This window comes from Caloenas nicobarica, chromosome 2, assembly GCF_036013445.1.
Source record: "Caloenas nicobarica isolate bCalNic1 chromosome 2, bCalNic1.hap1, whole genome shotgun sequence".
Taxonomy (NCBI): domain Eukaryota; kingdom Metazoa; phylum Chordata; class Aves; order Columbiformes; family Columbidae; genus Caloenas; species Caloenas nicobarica.
The window spans coordinates 86,260,595-86,280,849 of record NC_088246.1 but is presented as its reverse complement, the minus strand read 5'-3'; the positions used below and the strand labels follow the sequence as shown (position 1 = coordinate 86,280,849).

At 43.3% G+C, this 20,255-nt stretch overlaps 1 protein-coding gene across 1 annotated transcript in view; it reads right to left on the bottom strand.

The window, feature by feature from the left end:
• MYO10 (myosin X) overlaps window positions 1-20,255 on the bottom strand; it is a 159,504-nt gene that overhangs the window by 23,598 nt on the left and 115,651 nt on the right. Inside the window, exons 20-26 of the mRNA XM_065627669.1 lie at window positions 7,795-7,919; window positions 7,534-7,648; window positions 4,788-4,894; window positions 3,550-3,759; window positions 3,222-3,261; window positions 1,907-2,809; window positions 511-634 (exon numbers count right to left, since the gene is read on the bottom strand). Of these exons, the coding sequence (XP_065483741.1) occupies window positions 511-634; window positions 1,907-2,809; window positions 3,222-3,261; window positions 3,550-3,759; window positions 4,788-4,894; window positions 7,534-7,648; window positions 7,795-7,919 (1,624 nt within the window). The remainder of the gene's footprint in view (window positions 1-510; window positions 635-1,906; window positions 2,810-3,221; window positions 3,262-3,549; window positions 3,760-4,787; window positions 4,895-7,533; window positions 7,649-7,794; window positions 7,920-20,255) is intronic.

The window sequence follows — 20,255 nt, the reverse complement described above, 5'->3', positions numbered from 1 at the left end:
CTTAACTACACAAGTCCTGTGTGTACTCTTGCAGTGTCTCCCACATCCCCTTGCTACACATTTCCTTCTTTGTGCCTTTTGGATCCAAAATGAAATTTGACTGATCCGTAAAATAAGTTAAGTGCTCAGTAAAACTGATCTGCAATGTGGAATGCGGTCTATGTTAAAAGGCGCATGAATCAGCTTTTCTCAAAATTTGGTATAATTTGACTTTGTGAGTTATTTTACTCTATTTATACCAGAGATTCCACTGATTACGAGCCAGCAAAGGTGTAAAATGAAACAGAGTCAGCTGAAAGTGTTGGTGATCCTTTGCAGAGGGAAGAACACTGCTAGATGTAAGGCATCTAAAGCAAATAATTTAATTTGAGAGCAGCTCATATTAAGCTACTTTTCCACAACCTTTTAAGAAATAAGAAAATAGCTTAACTCTATGGAAATTTGAGCTCAAGGTATAATAAACATTTTTAGTTATTTTGTATATTTAGCCAATTCTGATTCACCCAATACCTTTCATGTACAGAAAGCTGTGAAAGTAGGGCAGGCTGACACAGCTATAGACTGAATCCCTCCGGTAGGAAAGTTCATCATCTGTATCAAATCGGGAGTCAAAATCTTCTTCGCTGTCTTCAAACTACAGAATAAAGGAAATAAAGGTGAAATAATCTCTCGGGACAGACTTCAGATAAAATTGGTTTAGAAGTCTTCATCTAAAACATTTTATGATGCACTGGAAGCTCATAATTCCTCATTTTTCATCCAGCTGACGAAGGAGTACATTCTGGTAACTTGCAGATTCAACTGTTTGATTACACACTGGCCCTGATGTCAAGTAAGAAATCTATGAAACAGCTTTATAGCTGCTCAGGAAAGTCATCCCTTTGCAAGAGCATGGCCAGGGCATGTTACATTGTGCTACCTCCCTCCGTCATTGAAGCGTTGTGGGCAACAGTTCAGAAAAGTCTTGAGAAATAAACATATTCCACAAACTATGGTAAGAGCTTTTCTCCACCCTCACCCCAAATAATCAGAATTTCTGTTCCGTATCTGATACACACCCAGAGTCGTGCAACAGGCAGGAGTCCTCAGCAGAGAAGCTAAAAGCATTTTCCTCTTAGGCAAGAACTGTCAACTTATTCCAGCAACCACGATGGCTCTTTCACTGTTTTTTTTATTACCTCAACTGTAATAGATATTTTAGTGTTGACTTTTTCCTTCTAAATAAGTCAGTGTTGCTGAAATACTTTCTCACTCTCCCTGTCAGACAGTCTCACAGAAGTATTCTGTGAGTGGCAGAGGCAATCATATTCTTCCAAAAAATATTTGTAGGAGTGAAGCCCACAGTATACTCAATAAACAGCACTGAGAAAGAGCTCAATGGTATGAGTGTCTGCCTCAATAATTTTAAGATTTGCCATCATGTGAAATTTACCCTCCAAGTAATCTCAAAATACACCTGGTAATTCAGGGACTTCTCCAAGCAGGTTATTCCGCCATTGCAACTTGCATGCGTAACTGAATCTGTTTTTTCTTAAATCAATTCCCCACCATGCTACCTGGTGTCCCCGCACACAGAGAGGAATTTTGCTGATGAAGGGCATCCAAGGCCTCGCGCTGAGCTCCTCACCAAATACCGTGTGGTTCTGCATTAAAACAGACGGAACTACATCCTTGCACAAGCCTGGGACTGCAAGCAGCATCCGAGCTGTCCCTAGCTAACGCACTCACCCCAGTGGCATCTAGATGGCAACAGACAACTACGTCCATGCACAGTCTAAGCGAGTCAAACTACGCAGCGCAGACACTTGTAAGATCAGCTACGGTCACTCTGCAGCTGCACAGTGGGGAAAAAAAATAATCAGAAAGCACATATCAATTATTAGATAATAAAAACAATGATACTTACAGAAGACTGAGCTCCTTCAGAGCTAAATCGGTATGCTCCAGAGCTATTGTAGGTCCCCACTGAGCATCGGTAGTCCGGTGACCACTGGCTACTGTGCGAATTGGAGAAGGTCACGCTGCTACCCGAAGTAATAGCACCATCTTCGTAATCGTCTTGGTCATAATCGTAGTCTCCATCCGGAGAAATAAGTTCCACAGAATTTGGGGGTCTACAAGATACATTTTCTGGCATGCAGTACGTGGATTCACCACTGGAAGAGTTGTGGAGACTGACTGTGTCATGGGCAGGAGGTATAAGCATGGTGTTGCCAGCAGCAGGAATTGTTGGCACCACCGTATCATTCATATAGGGATCCTCTTCTGAGGAATCATCGCTCGTTCTGATGCCACTGGTCCTTTGATCAGAATGGCCGTGCTCACTGGGGTTGGGCGAATCCTTAAATGCATCGTCATCAGCTTCAAAGCCCTCATCTACCTCCTCCTCAGGATACGGCTGGCTGAAGTTAAAATTGGGCTTCTCACTGCAGGCGTTTCCAGTTTGTTCAGTCAGCTCAGTGGGACACCCGTTGCCCACAGAGAGAGACCTCTCAATGTTTCGGACACATTCATCAATCTCATCAAAGTTCAGAGATTCCAGGAACTCCTGGGCTGCTCGACACGCTTCGTCCTCGAGCCGCCGGAGCTCCTCGTCTCGAAGCTGCTGCAGCCTCTGTAATGAAGCCTCTGTCAAGGACAGCTCCTGCTGCTTCTTCACGCGCTGCAGGTCTTCAATTTCTTTTTCCAGACGCAGGATTTCTTCCACCTGCCTGCTTTCTTTCTGCTTCTCCACCTCTTGCTTCAGCTCTGCCTCCTTCTGGGCTTTCTGAATGGCAGCCAGTTCCTGTTTCTTTCTCTCTTCTTCAGCCTGCATATAAAAAAAAAAAAAAAAATAAAGCCCCCCCCAGTGCAACATTCCTTTTTAAAATTTATTTCTAAAGCACTATGCTCCCACCACGCTGTTCATTTAAAAGGACCCTTATCCCTACATTGGAAAGAAAAGGAAAGAAAAAAGAAAAACTGAAAGTATGATTACATTTGCTTACAGATACTGGACAGCTCAACTACATGCAAAAAGTGCAATCTTTGCCAGAAATCAAATGAAGCATGAGGTGAAAGAAATTTCCATGCAAACAACTGTATTAAGTTTCCTTTGGCTTTATCTGCCAGCTCCTGTAATAAGTTTAACTTAAATGCCACAGATGCCTTTTATTTTTTAATGGCTGGGTTGAGATGCTCAAATAAACAGGATGGCTGAAAACATTAAGAATATCATTTACCTGCTGGGCAAGACGCTCTGCTTCTTGTCTTTGTCTTTCCCTAAAAGCAAGGCAAGAAAATAGGTTAGTAAATCAAGCTCAACATAAGCTCATCACATACCTTTGCAGGGCAATAGCTCAGCTTACAGAGATCACATGGAAAAGACAGCCAAAAATAAGGTAACCAAGGATATATTTGTGAATATGATGACAGCTACATGCTTCTTTTAGCAAAAGAAACAAAGGTTTCCAAACTCACTTGATCAAGAATAGCCTAAAATAAAGGCTATTCAGACCAAAACCTAATGTGGCACAGACAGGAGAGTGATGTCAGACAACATTACTGCACCTTTCTTCCTCCTCTTTTCTCCTTTCCTCCTCCTGTCTCCGCTTCTCCTCTAGTCGCTCCCTGTAAACACGTCGAGCAAGCTGGCCTCGCCGCTGCTTCTGAAGGATTATGGCTGCTTTCTTCAGGCACAGGAACTTTTTCCTACCACTGAATGCTCTGTAGTTCTTCTGTATCACAACCACATAGTAGAGAACCTTTCTATACCGCTTCCTGGGAGAAGAAAAACGAAAAAGAAAAAGGCAAATTTCTAAGGAAACACGGAACTAACCAGCAGTGGCGAGAGGTCTTGCCATGGTGACCTGCAATAATGAGCCCATGGTAGTAAACCGATTTATTATTTCTATGTCTGTGATGGTTTCCCCATTCTCATTCCCATTCTCCTCCCTAGGAGAGGAAAGAGATTCATTTCTATGACAGCGCTGTCTGTGTCCTCATTAAGGAAACGCACATTACTTGCTTTACATGTTCTTATGCCTCTGACGAGGAGATGCTAAAAGGACAGCTCTGTGTGTGTGCATGCATGCAGAGAAAGAATTTACAGAGACAGTCATCCCTTGTCTCTGAAAAGAAAGATCATGAACAGCAGGATAGCTCTGTCATTAAAAAAGGAATATAGTTTTTCAGTAACATACTGGTCAGGATATAAGGACAGGACTAATATACACATGAAGAGAAATTACCTCATTATGCAAACAAGTTTCTTTAAACTGTCCTCAACTGATTTGTAAGAAAAGCAGAGAAATAAGCAGATGGGATGAGCAACTCCACTTAATACATAATGCATGAAGCCAGGTAAACAAACGAAACATTCATCAGTTATCCAATGTCACAGTTCTTTAAGAACCAAACTGGTTAGTTTTATTTGTCTTCTCTTTTCTTACCACGAAAAAGCAAAGACAAAGCTGAATCTCAGCTGGTAACTTGGGGCAGCTCCACTAGGTGCCATCCAGCTGGAGACCCTACCATGGATCTAATGCCATGGTACAATTACATGGATGCTGGCTGACCTCCAAACTTCCACACTGTCCTATTGCTTATATCAGAACAATTCAAACTCCATTTTGTTTTATTCACAGGTCTGGCAAAGATACCAGCTGGTATTTTCCAAAGCCACTTACAGGAATTGGATGCCTGGTCCCTAGGAAAAGTTAAGAATTGTGCCAGAAGGATTTAACTCCGTGACACCCCATCCATTTATTTCAAAGCTTGGTCACTAATATTCTCATCTAGTCACTTACCGGGCTGCATAACCTAAGATGTGCGCTCGGATAATCATTGCTGCCTTGGTGACTTCCACCTCTCGCTGTTTCTCCAACTTGTGTTCCAAGGACTCCCGGAGAAACACCTACACAAGAAAACTTCTGGGTTAACAACTTGTGGGGAGCATCATAGATAAAGGACAGCTGGGGTGCTGCCAATGTGAGTCTGAGCAGCAAGCCTCAGCTTTGAATTCAGAAACAAATGCACCATTTCCTCAACAGAGAATAAGAAAAAAAACCCCAAAACGTATTCCTCTCAAAAGAAAATATCTGCAGGCGATCCTCTAACTTGGGGGTTCAGTGGGAAGAGCCTGATTACAGGAATGGAATTTCTAATTAGAAGCAGGGTTTTTCCAAAAGCAAGACGGTTACTAGAGTCATTAAACTGGCTTTCCTACCAAAGAGTAAGACAAGACAAAAAATTTGTAGGACTTAGCATGAACTTGCTGATTTGAGAGGCTGAAATAGGACCCAAGTTACTTAGCAGCTGGAAATGGCCAGTTCAGTGACACTGGGACTATCGGGGATGAGACCAGGCTGCACACCACAATGTGGTGATGCAAAGTACATGGATAGTGTAGGCTCTGCTGAGGGAGGAGGGCTGCAAAGACAGCAATGTTTCCTTGAAGCGTTTCGGGTTTTTTCCTGCTGAAAACAAACAAACCAACCCCAAACAAACAAAAAACCCAAAACCAAAGAACCAGACTTTTGGAGTGTAGAAATAAGTTTTCCCTCTGCGTTTAGGGGAGAAAAAGTCCATCATCAAAGCCAAAGCAGCAGCACTCCTGAGGAGAGACACAGTTGTGAGTTTTGAATGTGGCTAGAAAGGGACTACATTTTACCATAAATTACCCAACACTATGGAACATAAGAAAGCCCACAGAAAGTCCCACAGTTGTGGTATCTGAGCTGCGCTGGGCAACTCTTTCTAATTCTTTCACTTAGTAAGCAATCTATTTGCTCTACACACACAGGCTTTAAAAACACAACAAAATTCTGCTTCAGAAAGGCATCCGGCTACTTCCTGAACAAAAACGGACATTAAGCACATGCTAAGCTCAGGCTAATGCCTTTTCCTGAGCAGGTGCATTGCAGCTTGAGATGCGAAAGACAAGAAGAATTCACACTGAAGCTAAATCATCGCAATGTTGTTATCGCCCCTTTTAAATAACATGGGCAGGATGGCGCCTCATCCCATGTTCAGCCTGCAACCAATGTCCTCTTGTTCTCTTCTACAATAAGCTGTTTATTAAGACTCTTACAAATGTGCAGGAAGCTCCTGGTGGGGGGGGGTGAGCCTTGGCCCCATTAAGATGCCAAAGCACTGTCTGGGGTCTGTGCATGAACACTGTTAATATTCTGCATCTGAAAGTATAAAGCAAAGCACTGAACATTATCACTGTATTATTTGCAAGCCATTGTCTGAAAACATGGGATAAAAGATGACTTCAATTGCCATCAGAATATTTCAGATTCTACCTTTAACAATAACTGTAAAACAATTAAATCAACTTTTCCAATAGCATCTCCCAGACTCCTTAAGCATGCGGAGGAATGGAGGAAAACATTCAAAACTATGCAGTTGTGGGGTGAAGAGGATAAGCATGAAGGATTTCACACAGAAATCAATCAGATTTTAAAAAATATTTTTGCTACCTTATGGTAATGAGAAAGTTTTTTCACAAATCTAACATTTGGCAGAAAAACTGCACATGTAACAAATAATTCAACAAACTTTCCTTTAGGACCTGTTTTTCATTCTCTCTCCGCTACAGAAGTCCTGGGAGCACCAACTGGAGTTATCCAGAAAAAAACCAGAGGAGAAAGCCATCTGCAGAAGCCTGGGGGCTGATCCTTGGCAGTGATGGCCTCATGTTTGCAATCCACTCTCTGGTCCTTTGCACCAGGTGTTTTTAATATTTAGGAAACCTCAGATCCTGCAATGGGGAATCTTCTCCCAAGTACACAATACTTTCACATCATTCATTAAATCTAAGAGCACAAATTCGCAAGGAGGGAAGCTCTGCACACAGCTGTCGTCCAAAATCAAACTGGCAAAACGAGCATGCAAAAACACCTGGATTGTTCTATTTCTCAAATTAAAGTTCCATTATTTTAATTAAAATACTTTGATTTTTTTTTTTTTTTAAAGAAAAGAAAGTTGTGGGCAAATTTCAGGTTGTCTGGTAGGACACACATCGAGGTCTAATGTACCTCTGAAAAAGATCTTCAAACTAGGACGGCAAACACACTTAGAGCTCAACTCTGCCACATGAACATTGGCTAAAATTCCTACCCCCGATTGCAGCCAATGAGTAGGTATCATGTAGGTGGGTTTACTAGTGTGAGTGGAGCTCCCAGCAGAACAAAAGTGTTACCTCACATGCTCAATACTTCTAAAAACAATAAAATCCAGCTACCATGGTTTAAGTTCTGATCCTCCCCTGCACATATTGCTTGTGAGCAGTGGCAGAAAATTCACATGAACTCTTTCTCCGTGAGTGAAATCCCCAGTGTCTGAGTGCCTTAGACAGCAAATTCCTCAGCATGACCATTAATTGTTGCTATAAGGGTTTCAAGAGCACCAACAGCCATGCATGACTTCCTTTAAGGCCAGAAGTAATTACCATTACAACTACGTCTCTGCAGCTGTGCAGTCTAAATCCTGTCCCCTCAGCTTTGTGTAAGCACCATCCCCACAATATGCACAGCCAGATTATTTTACCTTATTTTTTCCAAGCTGCCATTCAGTGCTTGTGTTGTCATACAGACGAAGCAGGACGGCACATTTCTCATTTAAATCTTCAGGCAGAGTTAAGTTTCTCATGAGAACTTTATACCTGGCAACGAAAGAGTATTTATTACTTCATTTAAGACACAAGTTCTATTTTTGCCATATGATTTTTTTTGTTATTGGATTTTCACTTTATCCCTCAACATGGGAACGTTGATTTGGCACCCGTGACTCACAAGGCAGTGTGCTTACCTTTTATAAAAGTCCTGAAAGGGCCTGCGGACCGGGAAGCCAGCCCTCCGAATCCTGACTGTCTCCAGCATCCCAGAATAGCGCAGCTGGTTAAGCACCACTGTCTGATCAAACTGGTCTGGCATCTAAAACGAGCAGGTTCAAAACAACGATTTTAATAGCAATGGTTAGAGATGTCAGGGGAAGTAAACAAAGGGCAAATTTATGAATCTGCAACGCACAACTGCAAGCAACTGGCTACACAATGTCTTAAAGGACATCGGCAGCTCAGAGCACATAAAAATATATCTACAGGATGGAAATCAAGGGGTAATTACACCCTGTAATTTCCATAAATGCAACATTTACAGCCATTTAGTCCAATCAGTGCTCTCTTTCCATTTCTCGTATATTCGCAGGCCATTGCTGTGCAGGAAGAAACAACAGAAAGACGCACAGGCAACCAACAGCTCAACAGCTACATACTTGACGGTTTTGTTTCTTTAGCAACTGAATTTACAGTCCCCATAGATAATCCCAAATATTGAAGATACACAAATAGAGTGGTGTGATACAGTTTTGGAAAAAAACAAACAAACAAACCACAAAAACCCAAAAAACAGAAAGGCAGAAAAGATTTAATTTTTAGGGTAGTGACAATTCATCTACTATGAACAGGGATGGAAGTTCACCAAAGGAACCTCAAATCTTAGATGAGCTGTATTTCAAAGAGTTTCTGTTTGCTGTTGTTCTGAACAGCAGAAATATTTTCAGCTGTGAAGCCAACCCCAAAATTTCTGCTTCTCTGAAATAAGTTTCCCTTAGTTTGCATGCAGTTCTTTTGGCACCATTTTTCATTTAGAACACAGATAACCCTAGCCACTCAGCCATGAAAGCCTGTGAATACTGATGAGTGTGTTCCTGCCCCTGGGAGCCTCGGGAATCCGCTCCTTCCATCTCAGAACCCCCCGAGTCACCTGTGCTCCCCCTACACTTTGAGGCAAACCAGCCACAGCCACACAAAACTACGCAAGATGATAGAGAAGCTGCAGATGCCCCATCCCTGGACACATTCAAGATGGTGCTAATCGCTACACTGCAAAACACCAGCAAACCTGACACCAAAATAACACCACATGTAAATACACCACTTAGAGTGGATTCTTGGCCTGAAGAATTAACCCACCAGCTGAGTGTCCTGCATAGTCATTTGCAGAGCTGGGGTACAGCGCTTACTATTCTGCAAGAAGTTCAGAAGGTGGGATCTCGTGGATAGAATCAATGGTTTATATAAAAGACCTGAAGTTCTTCAGCTGGGAGAAATGACAGTAATATCAAGCCCTGAGCAACTGTAAATCAGAGGAAATTTGGTATTTATTAACAGGCTTTAATCATGCCTCATGTTCGACTTTGCAAATAAATGACTGCCCAAAATTTTAACTTCTCAAAAGTCATTTCGGGAAAGCACAGACTTAGAAGTTAATTAAAAATATCTAGCCTAAACTTTTCCATCAGCACCTTTATGCTTAGAACAAAACACTGTGTGCCAGTGATAACTCAGATTTGTTAATAAGGTAGCTTCAAGAATATTGATAGACTAGCTTCTACCTCCCTCCTTTAAAAGGCAAAATGTCTAAACCAAAATGTTGCTGTTCTTCCTTTCATTAATTTCTTTTCTGAAGCAGAGGTGGGAGGCTCCTTTGTAGGTGCAACAGCCCTTCTGCACCGCGCTGTTGCAGAGCCGCGTGGCGAAACGCTTCCCTGGCACTCACCTTTTGACAGTGAAACACCTTCCAACCCCCTCCTTTGGTACTGGGGCTAAAATTCATACAGGAAAACACCACAGCCCTCCCTCCCTCCGTGGTCAATACCACCGAACAAAAATGAGAACTCGTGTTTTAAAAAGCAGTTGGATAGGGGCTATGGAGAAATTCAGCCACGGCCAGCAGCTGCTTTGCCCTCCCTCGTGACGGGGGCTTCGCGTCCCAGGGAGGCTCGGGAGCGACATCCACTCTGTGCCACCCCGCACGTTGTTGCATTAATGGCTCTGTTACATCCAACCTTATGACTTGGTGACACGTTGCATCTCAGGCAGTTTTACTCTGGGGATGAAGAGGATTCCAGCCTCAGTTGTACAAACACTTGCAGACACAGATAACCTTTAGCTTAACTTCCAGCCAGCAAGACTCCTCATACTTAAAAAAAAAAAAATCAATTGCATGTGCATTTATTGAACCACATGGCAAGTACTGTATATACCCCAACGTTAAACTGCAGACACTTCTAAGACAGGGAATGATTACTGTCTCCACCTGAATGACGCTCACTGCAGTACTAAGGAGTTAAACTCGCAATAGCATAGAATCTCCATGCCAAGGGTTTCCTATGCAGCTGATGCTCAGTCTTATCTTTAGTGGTGCTCCTTCACACTGCCCGTGGTGAGCAAGCGAACTTTCAGATTTATACCAAAGTAACACAGGACAGGACTCACCTCTGGGGTCTGCTAAATTCCTACCAGTGCTGCTGGTAAAAAGAACTGGCCTTCTTTCACAAATGAACACTTTGGAAGAAATTGTATTCTGTAGGAAAATTTCAGACAGACAACAGAACCACAGCTGATTGCAAAATAATATGTCTTCCAAAGTAAAAATTTAAAGTAATTGCTAAAAGTAAGGCTCCTGCAAAGTAAGATCAAATTTAAAGAGAAGGCAACAGAAGAAGTAGTGAACTGATAGCTTCCAGAATTGCCTGAGGGATATACTCAACTTCAAATCACCTCAGTTTTCAACAGATATTTCACGTTTATCAAGGAATGGTAGCACTAAATTTAGCTCTCTGACATGCAAAATCACCAGACAGCAGCTAGGCTCACATGGGTCACAGCCAGGTTGGGGCACTGAGCATCAACATGAAATTAACAGCTACAAGTCAGGTCTGCTCTACTCGATAAAGGTGGGTTTTTTTGTGGTGTGCTCTTTCATAGCACAACTTCTAATTTATCATTTCCTGAATCCAAAAGTCTCCACTGAATCTGCACCAGGCAGCGCCGGAGCCAAGGCTTCAATGCGATCTGGAGTCTCTGCTGGCGAGACTCTGGCTCCTTAAGCTGCTAAATGCCTGCTCTGAGCTTTAGCCTGAAACTGCAATTAGAAGCAGCCACTAGGACAGACATCTAACACCTATGCGTAATTTTCATGATAAAACAGTTTCTTAGATTACAGCCTGACTGAGGCTCTCAAAAGACACCATCCCTTTTCCCTGGACAGCATCCTCAGTGGAGACCCCAAGCATCTGAGTAACACACACAGCACAACATTTTTTTGTTCTGCACATTATTTGCTCCATTCAAACACAGATGATATCTGCCTTTCCCTCTGCAGAAATCCTTCTTCCTCCCTGAACTACTGGCTGCCTCAGAAAAGTACAGGCACAATAATGGCAGATTACAGCAGCCTCACGGATTTTATGTAGGCAGAAAGAACTTCACAGAGAGATTGGGAGGAAAAACAAAATAAAAACCACAAACAAAACCCAAACAACGACAACAAATCCCCCAGTCCCTTGTTTCTAGATTTCTCTGTGAGAACTTGAGTAGGACTATGGCAGCTTTGCTACTGTGTCTTAAAAGTGTTGATTTTCCTGGCTTAGAAAAGTGTTTTGTGGATGTGAAAAAGTAATTTTTTATTTCAAAATAAATAACTTTTCTCAATGTCTTAGCTTTTAAAATCTGCTCTTTTACTCCTAAAATGTAGTCGTGGCAATTTTACTCTGGAGAAAAGCAGCAGAAATTAAAATAGGTCAGTCTTCCCCTGCTTTAGAGTAAGTTTTGAACTTGTTTTCACATCCTAATGTGTACTGGTATTTCTTTAGAAACTGGGAGACTTATTAAGCCAGATCTTTCTGAAACAGTCCCCATGGCCTTCTGATCTCAGTCACCAGCTCCACAAGTCAAAACCAACGCCAGGCTTTCCTCCCAGACAAATCTGAAAAGCGTGAATAAATTAACTTCTAATATGTAATTTAGCTGAACTGATACGAAAATTTCCGCATGCCCAGTGTTCGCCTTTTTTAAACATTACACTCAGCGATTCTTATTCAACCTTCCTACCCCCAACAAACCAGTTCATCCCCTGCTCTTCTAGCCATCGTCTCTTCAGTCGCTTGCAACATAAAATTTGGTGGCATTGGCTTTTTCAACAGAGTTTCAACCTCAGGAATGCTGCACAAGGAGCATCAGATCCTGTGCGTGTCCTGCCCAAGGACCTGGAGCATCAGGTCCCACTGACCTAAGAGCACATGTATTTCAAGGAAAAAAACCATTTACTGTCTTCTCCAGCATGTAGTTAGCTGTAACCGGAACAGGTTCAGGTCGAAACATCGACAAGTTTGATGCCTGCTTTGTTTGCGAAGACATGCCCTTACTGTCCCAGACTATTTGTGTCCACAGACAAACATCATAAGAGTACAGGAGAATGAAACCAAAGAATGTCGTATTTCTACTATATGGCACTGGTAAGTTAAGGAATATTCGGATAAACCTGTACTAACAGTAAGTGTTTTGTCCAAAGTTCTCCTGGCTTTTATCCACACATCCACCCCCAAACCCCATAAAAAGCCTTTAAAAATTACTAACACTGCTGGAGGTAACTTGCTAAAAAAGCATGGGTCCGCTGCAATACCACTTGTGCCTCAAAAACTTCTGCTGCAAACTCCAGGCCGGATTTCACTGCAAACTCAGCAATGATAAGCTGTCGCTTTTATACAATCTCTGCAGGTCTGAACATGAAAGTACTGCATTTACCAGCAGCAAGCATTTACACAATTAGCTGCTCTTCTCTTCAACTCCTACTACCGCATCTGACCTGCGTGACTCATCTTCCAGCCTGAGTGTTTCAGATAAGAGACAGACTTCAGAATTAGCCACTCTCATGCCGCAGGTGAGAGATGCCCACGCTAAAATAATAGTGTATAGAAGGAACACAGTAATTTTAGCATTCTTCCACTGTACCAAAACAGTCAAAGGAGGAGATTCAGTGCATGAATGTGAAAATGCCTTTGCTTTTATATTCAGCATGTCGCTCAGCTTACTTTACAAGCAAGGGCATCTCAAGGGTATTTTTAAGACAGCAGCCCAGTTAAGAGTTATGAAGGAGTGCATTACCACACTGACCATTTGCACTAGTGTCTAAAGATTTCAGCTAGGTCACGACACTGCTGACTTAGGTCCATCTACAAAGACGCTATTTCAGGTCCTGCTTGTCTATATGTAATGAAGATAACAGCTGGAATTAGCTTCATTGTTGGAGAAAAGATGCTCAAATGAATCAGAGAGGCTTGCTGCCATTTCACACTTTCATTGACAACGATCAATGACAAACTCACAAACTTGGAGCTACTTAAACTACTTTTTATTAGTCACTGTCACTGTGCTCTTGCATTTCAGAGATTTCTTCTTCTTGTTTGGTTTGTATGGACCAAATGCTACCCCTGAGTAAATACGCAGCAGCCTCTTTGCAAAACTTTCTTTCTAAAGGTATGCAGAATTTCTTCTAAAGGAAGACAGAATTTGTCCCCCTCTCTCGTATCAGCGCACTCCGTGTAATTTCTTACACACTGGTTAAAAATTCACAGAATAGGAATGGATTTTTAGAGGCACGGGCTTGAACACCGGAGATACTTATGTTTTCTAAGTGCATGTTCAGAGCTATCTATGTGATTGCCTAAGTTTTCAGTGAGCCCTTGCTGCTTGAATACATTATTCAGAGAGGCCATTGAAATGCACAGAAAGTCTCAGGGGCTGTTTGTCCCAGAGCAGCAATTGCAGGACCAGCCAACCGAGACAGACAATTAAGAGCATTTAGGAAAAGAGGGATTTAAGGTTTGAAGCTGCTCTGGCAGGGTCTCAGTGCACTGACAGAGGGTGCGACTCGCAGCACGGGCCCCAGCTGGGACTTTTTGTGGACCCTCCTTCTCCACCTGTGAGCGATCTGTTGCCGTTTCATCTGAGGTCATCCTCACTAAAGCCTCCAGTCCCTGCAGACTAAAACCCAATCTGGCCTCATTCTCCCCACATCGTGACCAGTCAACAGGCTTCTCCTGAAGAAAATCAATCAGGCTGCCTGGTAGCCCCAGACACACTATGAAGAAACACGCTGTGAGGTACTAATTGCAAGGACAGCTGTCCTTCCTTGCCCACCCCATGTCACAACAGCCAGTGTTACCACTGTTCATTACAATGGTCAAGACAACGACTGCACACACGGCTCCGTGTCGGCTGAGGCTGCACACAAACCAACTGCACATGGTGAAATCCTCACCCTCCACGTCAGTGGTGACTCCAAATAACTCACCCAGACTCAGACACCAACCCTCTCTCCTCGCCCCCTCCCTTTTTCTTAATAAATTTTTCCACCATACTTTCACTCCTCCATGCCAGACCACCACATTTTCACAAATCCGCACCTTACAAGTTTCTTCGTTATTTGACAGTTTATCGGCAGGCCGGGCATATAAGTACATTTCTACACTTAAAAGCAGTAAATCCTGTTTCAGGATGGTTCCTCTAACATGATTTCTTCAGATAATGGTGTCTAGTATCAAGCATTTATTCCTGAAAGATACGAAGCTTCATTGGGAGACAGATAATCAGGACAAAAATGTTTGAGAGAACCTCTTACTAAGATGAATGTCATCTTGCATGGCCAGTCTGACATAGCTGTACAACCTTTTCTGGTAACAATCCATGTAAGAACCCAGTCCTGTGTCCTTCTAATACCTAGTGTAGTGTTACTACAAGTAAACTCACATTTGAATATGTGGAACCCTTTATGTAGCTAGTTCTTACTGAAATGCTAACACAATATCACTTCAGCAGTACGTCCTGAAATCGTACTGCAGATAACTTTGATCCACATCATCATAACTCTCCTTGCCTTCCCTGAGCGACAAGAAACTGAACAACCCTTTTTCAGACTGCAGCTGCACATGGGGTGAGAGAGAATACACGGATATTGCCTCCTCTTCCCTACTGCAGGCAAGGAGAAATGAGGAGGTGGAAATGGCTTGGAAGAACCTCACTTCCAGCCAGAAGAGCTTGGGATGCACAGGTGGAGAGAGCGAACATTGCACTCCACAAAGGGACAAGAGACACCAACTCACGAAGCACAAGGAGAGGAGAAGAGGAATCTAAACCCAAAACTCACAGTATTCTGTTTCAGTCCTGAGCACCCACCTGCCACGTCTCTTGATCTAGTCACACTCTGTTCCTTTAGGACCGTGTGTCTGAATGCCATTAGTCTTAAGAATCTTCTGTTTTGGGGCATTGCTTTAAAAAGAATACTAAAAATTCTCTGTTGTTTCAGAAGCCAGTTTAAATAGCTAAAAAGCATGAAAATCAGAGCCAAGACACATTCGAACCAGAAGACACACCTTTTTTTCACTGAGTGTATTCATTGGAAGAGCTTACCTATGGTGCAGGGACTGTTTAAAGCCACCAGACACTTGAAAGCAAACATGGGACGTCCTCCTGCTTCCAGCAGGTGTTAATGGTTTCCTTCTGGTCTGCCACGCAGTGGGTTAGACGAAAAGATGTAACTAGTTCCCCTTCACCACTCCAGTTGTGGAAAAAATATTGGTTTTATTTATTTGAAGAAACTTAGTGCTCACTATCGGGTCTCCCAAAGGCTGACTCCGTATCAGAGAGAGGAACAAGACACACAGCTTGCAGCAGACGGTGCAATCCAGAACCGCGGCTCCCACATGCAAGCTTCGGCTTGGCAGGACCCATGTTCATTATTATGCGAGTATTTAGTGGTCCAGCAAGGGAAGTTTGGCTGAGATATTACTGTGGTTAACTGTCTACGAAGACACAGGCTGCGGCACTGTGGAGTAGCTTAGATGAAGTTATTACAAAGCCTTCACACATTCACCACAAAATAATAAAAAAACCCCTCTGCATTATCAGCTCCAATTGTTAAAAACAAGAAAAGCCCTGCAACAATAACGAATTATACCTCTGAAAACTATAAGGCTTAAAAATAATTAAAAAGTTTGAACTGTCTTTAACTTATTTAAGTGTGGAGTGTACATGTTTGTTGTATGGCCGCGAGGGCCAGCAACTTCCTAGCTAAAAATCAAAACCAGATTCAAAAAGTTAGCACTTGGTTGCACCTTTTTTTTTTTCCATATTGAGGCCACAAGCAGTTGTCTTTTCTCCAATGCATTTTGTCCCTACACATGGTTCATTCCCTCAGTGGCCCATAAAAAACGCCTACAAAGCACAAGGCTGACGTAACGCACAGACTCGCTGCTCGGTGCTTTCTCAAGCAAGGAAACGTTCCAGTGCAACTCCTACACTGAAAAAAAAAAAAATAGGTGGTTTTATAAAATTATCTCCTAAGGAGCCCTTTTCTCCTCTTTCCTGTATCGAGCCTTTTGTTTGAAAGCTGTATTAAGAAATCAGCCAGGCTCAAATCACAGCCAATATCTGACATGCGTAAAGGAGGAGCGCCACAAAATATTCAGCCGAAGAGCTGTGGGTTGCTAGGACACTGGAGGTCGGGCAGCACTGAAAGGGCAGATTATTCCCACCCCGGCACAGGCACAGGGCTCCATTCACCGCCGGGTTCTGCCTCCAGGCTGCTGCCTGCGCGGGCACCGCGACCCGGCCCTCCCGGAGCAGCCTCGTCGCCTGGCCCCCCCAGGACCCCGCACCGAGCAGCTGGCACACGTGTCCCTCTGCACCAAAAATGCCCATGCGTGGTCCTTGCTGTTCTGCATCGCTACGGAGCGCTCGCTTCAACCTGGAGGAGCTCAGGACACCAGGGGGCTGCCTGAGAGCTGTGCTGCAGCAGAGTTGCAGCGGGTGGTCTGGAGATCTGCTTTAAGTTTTAAAAGTATGAGGGAACCCCTAACACTGCAGTGAGTAAACTGTCTAAGTCTAGAGAGGGAAATTCAAGTTCACAGAAGGTGATGGCGATCCCCGTGATCAGCACGGACGTCTGCCTGGCTGGCAGCAAAAGTTGCATGATGGCCCAGATAAATGACCCAGCTTAATCTCATGTAATCAGTATGTTAATTACACCTACACCATATATCTCAGCACATCTCAGATAGCATCAGTCTAACTTCGCCATTTTTCTTAGAACTTGCTCTGTTGAGCTGCTACTCTTAGAACCATAGAATCGTTTTGGTTGGAAGAGACCCTCAGGATCATTGAGTCCAATCATAACCTAACTCCAGCACTAAACCATGTCCCTAAGAACCTCGTCTAAATGCCTTTTAAACACCTCCAGGGATGGTGACTCCACCGCTTCCCTGGGCAGCCTGTTCCACTGCTTCACAACCCTTTCCGTGAAGAATTTTTTCCTAATATCCAATCTGAACCTCTGCTGGCACAACTTGAGGCCATTTGCTCTCACCCTATCACTTGCTACTTGGGAGAAGAGACCAACACCCTCCATGCTACAACCTCCTTTCAGGTAGCTGTAGACAGCAATAAGGTCTCCCCTCAGCCTCCTTTTCTCCAGGCTGAACAGCCCCAGTTGTACCCCTACACATTTTCACAGTATAAATTCAGGACTTGCTTTGCAGATCTACAACCGACTAAACAAGGGGGTATCAAGACGAGTGAAACGCGCAGGTGTGTGTGTTTGCAGGGAAGGGTCAGATAATGAAGGTAGTTGTTTGTTCTTGTGTACATTAATTTCACAGAAAAAGGCAACAAATATGTTCTCCTTGGACTGCTTTGTTATAACACAACAGTCTCAGCCCATCCCCCCATTAGGAGTTGGAAAGTCTCCTGCTCGAGTTCTTTGATGTTTCTGAGAACCACATCAAAATCAAATTAGGTATTTCTGATAATTCTGAAATTTCCACCCTAAACCAAAGAAAAAAGCCCCCTGACGGATTTCTTCATATATTACATGAACACGAGATGGCGGAGCTCTGCAGATCACAGGTATCTGTGCTGCCACAGAGGCCACGCTGAAGGCACAGGTGAGTCAACATCACCTTGGCTAGAACAGCAAGTAGCTCCTGTGCTTCCTGCAAGCATTGCTAGTAATTGCATTTGGTAGAGCAAAAAACCATGGTGACCTCATTGCTATAGATTATATATTGGCAATAATTAACTCTTGCAATGAATGTGACCATATATTTTTCCCCTCACAAAAAAATTGCATGAACTACTTCTTTGTTACAACCCCTATACATCTGGGAAATAAGAGTTAACGACAGAGTAAATTAAGTTTATTAGCATGGTGCAGAGTTACCCACAATGGATGGCAAGAAACCTCCCTTAACACTAATATGGTTATCAGACTACTAACTGATCTAACTACACACATGTATACAGAGAGAAAAAAAAATGAACTATAACAGATGGCAAAATCACATCCAAACCAAACTAATTTAACATTAAATCATCTTCTGAGTGATTTGAGATGGCACTGTTCATCTCCACAAAGCCTGCAGAATTTACAGGCAGGGACGCTGGTCAATGGGATCTTTGTTTCTCCAAGGCAAGTTCCATGTTTTCTTAGTTACTTGAAGTGCACATTGTTGAATCTTATCTATTTTTAACATGATCCTGTGAAGAAAATGTCTGCCTATACAGAACTTTATGGGTTTACAATCTGCTGCATCGCATTTAAATAAGAATATGGCTCTCCCTGCCCCAGAAGTGGATTTTTTTCTGTCTCTCTTCCAGATTTTCCGATCACAGTGAAAACACACCATTAAGATTATTTAGATGCGTCTTCACTACTGACATCTCAGCGCTACATTCTCCTGGGACCGGCCAGCAGCGTGGACCCCATGCCACTGCAGCAATTGATATGACAAGGCTTCCCTCCTCCTCCGCACAGGCGACTTGTGGCTTTAGGCTGGGTACACAAAAGCAAGAGAGCTGCACATTTGCCTCGCTCCTCTTCAAAGCTGTGTGACAAGAGGCATCGTGGCCCCAGGTACTCTGTTATGTGCCGGCCGGCACATCCAAAGCAGCATAAAACCAGTAATAACTTAAGTAGAGCATTTAGACGTGTGCTTAGAGCTCAACGAGGCCAATGAGACGTACATCCTTTAAGGACACGGCTGATTTGAGGTGCGCTAGGTTGTACATGTCCACGGTCACATGGAAATGGAAATTCTGGATGGTGAACAGCCATTTCTCCCCTAAGAAATCCATAGGCTGGCTTAAAGGTACAACAAAACATAACCCTTAATGTTTGAGTCAGAAACAGACACTGAAGATATATGCAACTTTCCAAAACGCTGCTTTGTTCGCTGTACGAATTGTTTGCTTATGTTAAAAATTTCTGTGAAGCCAATTTAAGTGCTAAACCACTTTAAACAAAAATTGTCATTTCTTCCTTTGAAATACTAGTTGATTAATGTGGCTGGACACTATTTCTTTTTGGCTAAGTATGCACAAGTGGTGTGGCTGGCAAGCTGCAGATGGGCATACTCATCCTTTTCATGCTGAATCTGGGGCAGCCATTCAAACGAGAAAGCCAGTATCACAGAGGATTTGGCATTTATCTGGCTTTCTGAAAGCAGATGTCTTCTCTCCACCCATCTACTTTATGTCTGCTTGACTGTTAAAAGTTTTGAGGCCCCCAAAAGCTCCACCTTACCACATACTTAATGTTGAACATTTCTAGATCTACAGAGAGAAGTTCCAAAAATGTCACCATCTCCTCAGGTAAACGGTGGAAATCTAACACAGCAATTTGAGTTTGGTGACAAACTTGCCTTTTCTACACTAAGCATCGCGCAATGCTCACAGGTGTTTGCGACGATCCGAGGTGGCAGCCAAAACTAAAAACCTCCCAGTGTCCCAAATGATTTTCCATGGTGCAATGGGCTTCTCGGCTCACCAGCAACTTCATGGACTGGAACAGGGCTCACCCTGCACTTAGGACTGAGCAACACCACTAATACTGTCCACTAATAATGTCCTGAAGAGTTGTGGTGCTAGCACCTCTGCAGCAAAGCTCCCGTGAGCGGCACCAGCTGCCCAGCTCCCTGTTGCCTGAACAGGGAACGTCCATCAGGAACGCGGAGGAGACAAACCAACCACAGCAACCTCAAACCTCATCGCGCACCAGCCAAAACCTGCCTGTAGTCTAGGCTGACCACCATCACACAGCTACGCCTTCGCTGATGTCCCGAAACACGGACCTTACAGCTACTACCTTCCACTCCATACAACTAAAGCACAGCCTCCCTTCTGTTAATTCTACTGACAGTGTTAGGAATGGATCTGCCTTGCTTCTTAGGCTTGTAAACTACTTAAAACCACCAGAAACAGCAAATTCTGAGTGTAAGTTTGAGAACAAAGATGCTTTGATGCGCTTTTGGTAAGCATTTCATGTTTAAAGTTTCATCTTACGAGGTGACTGCAGATGTTCTGAAATGTATTCAGTCCTCACAAATTTATCGCAGTGAGGTTTTCCCCCACAAAGTCTTTGCTTCTTTGCCGC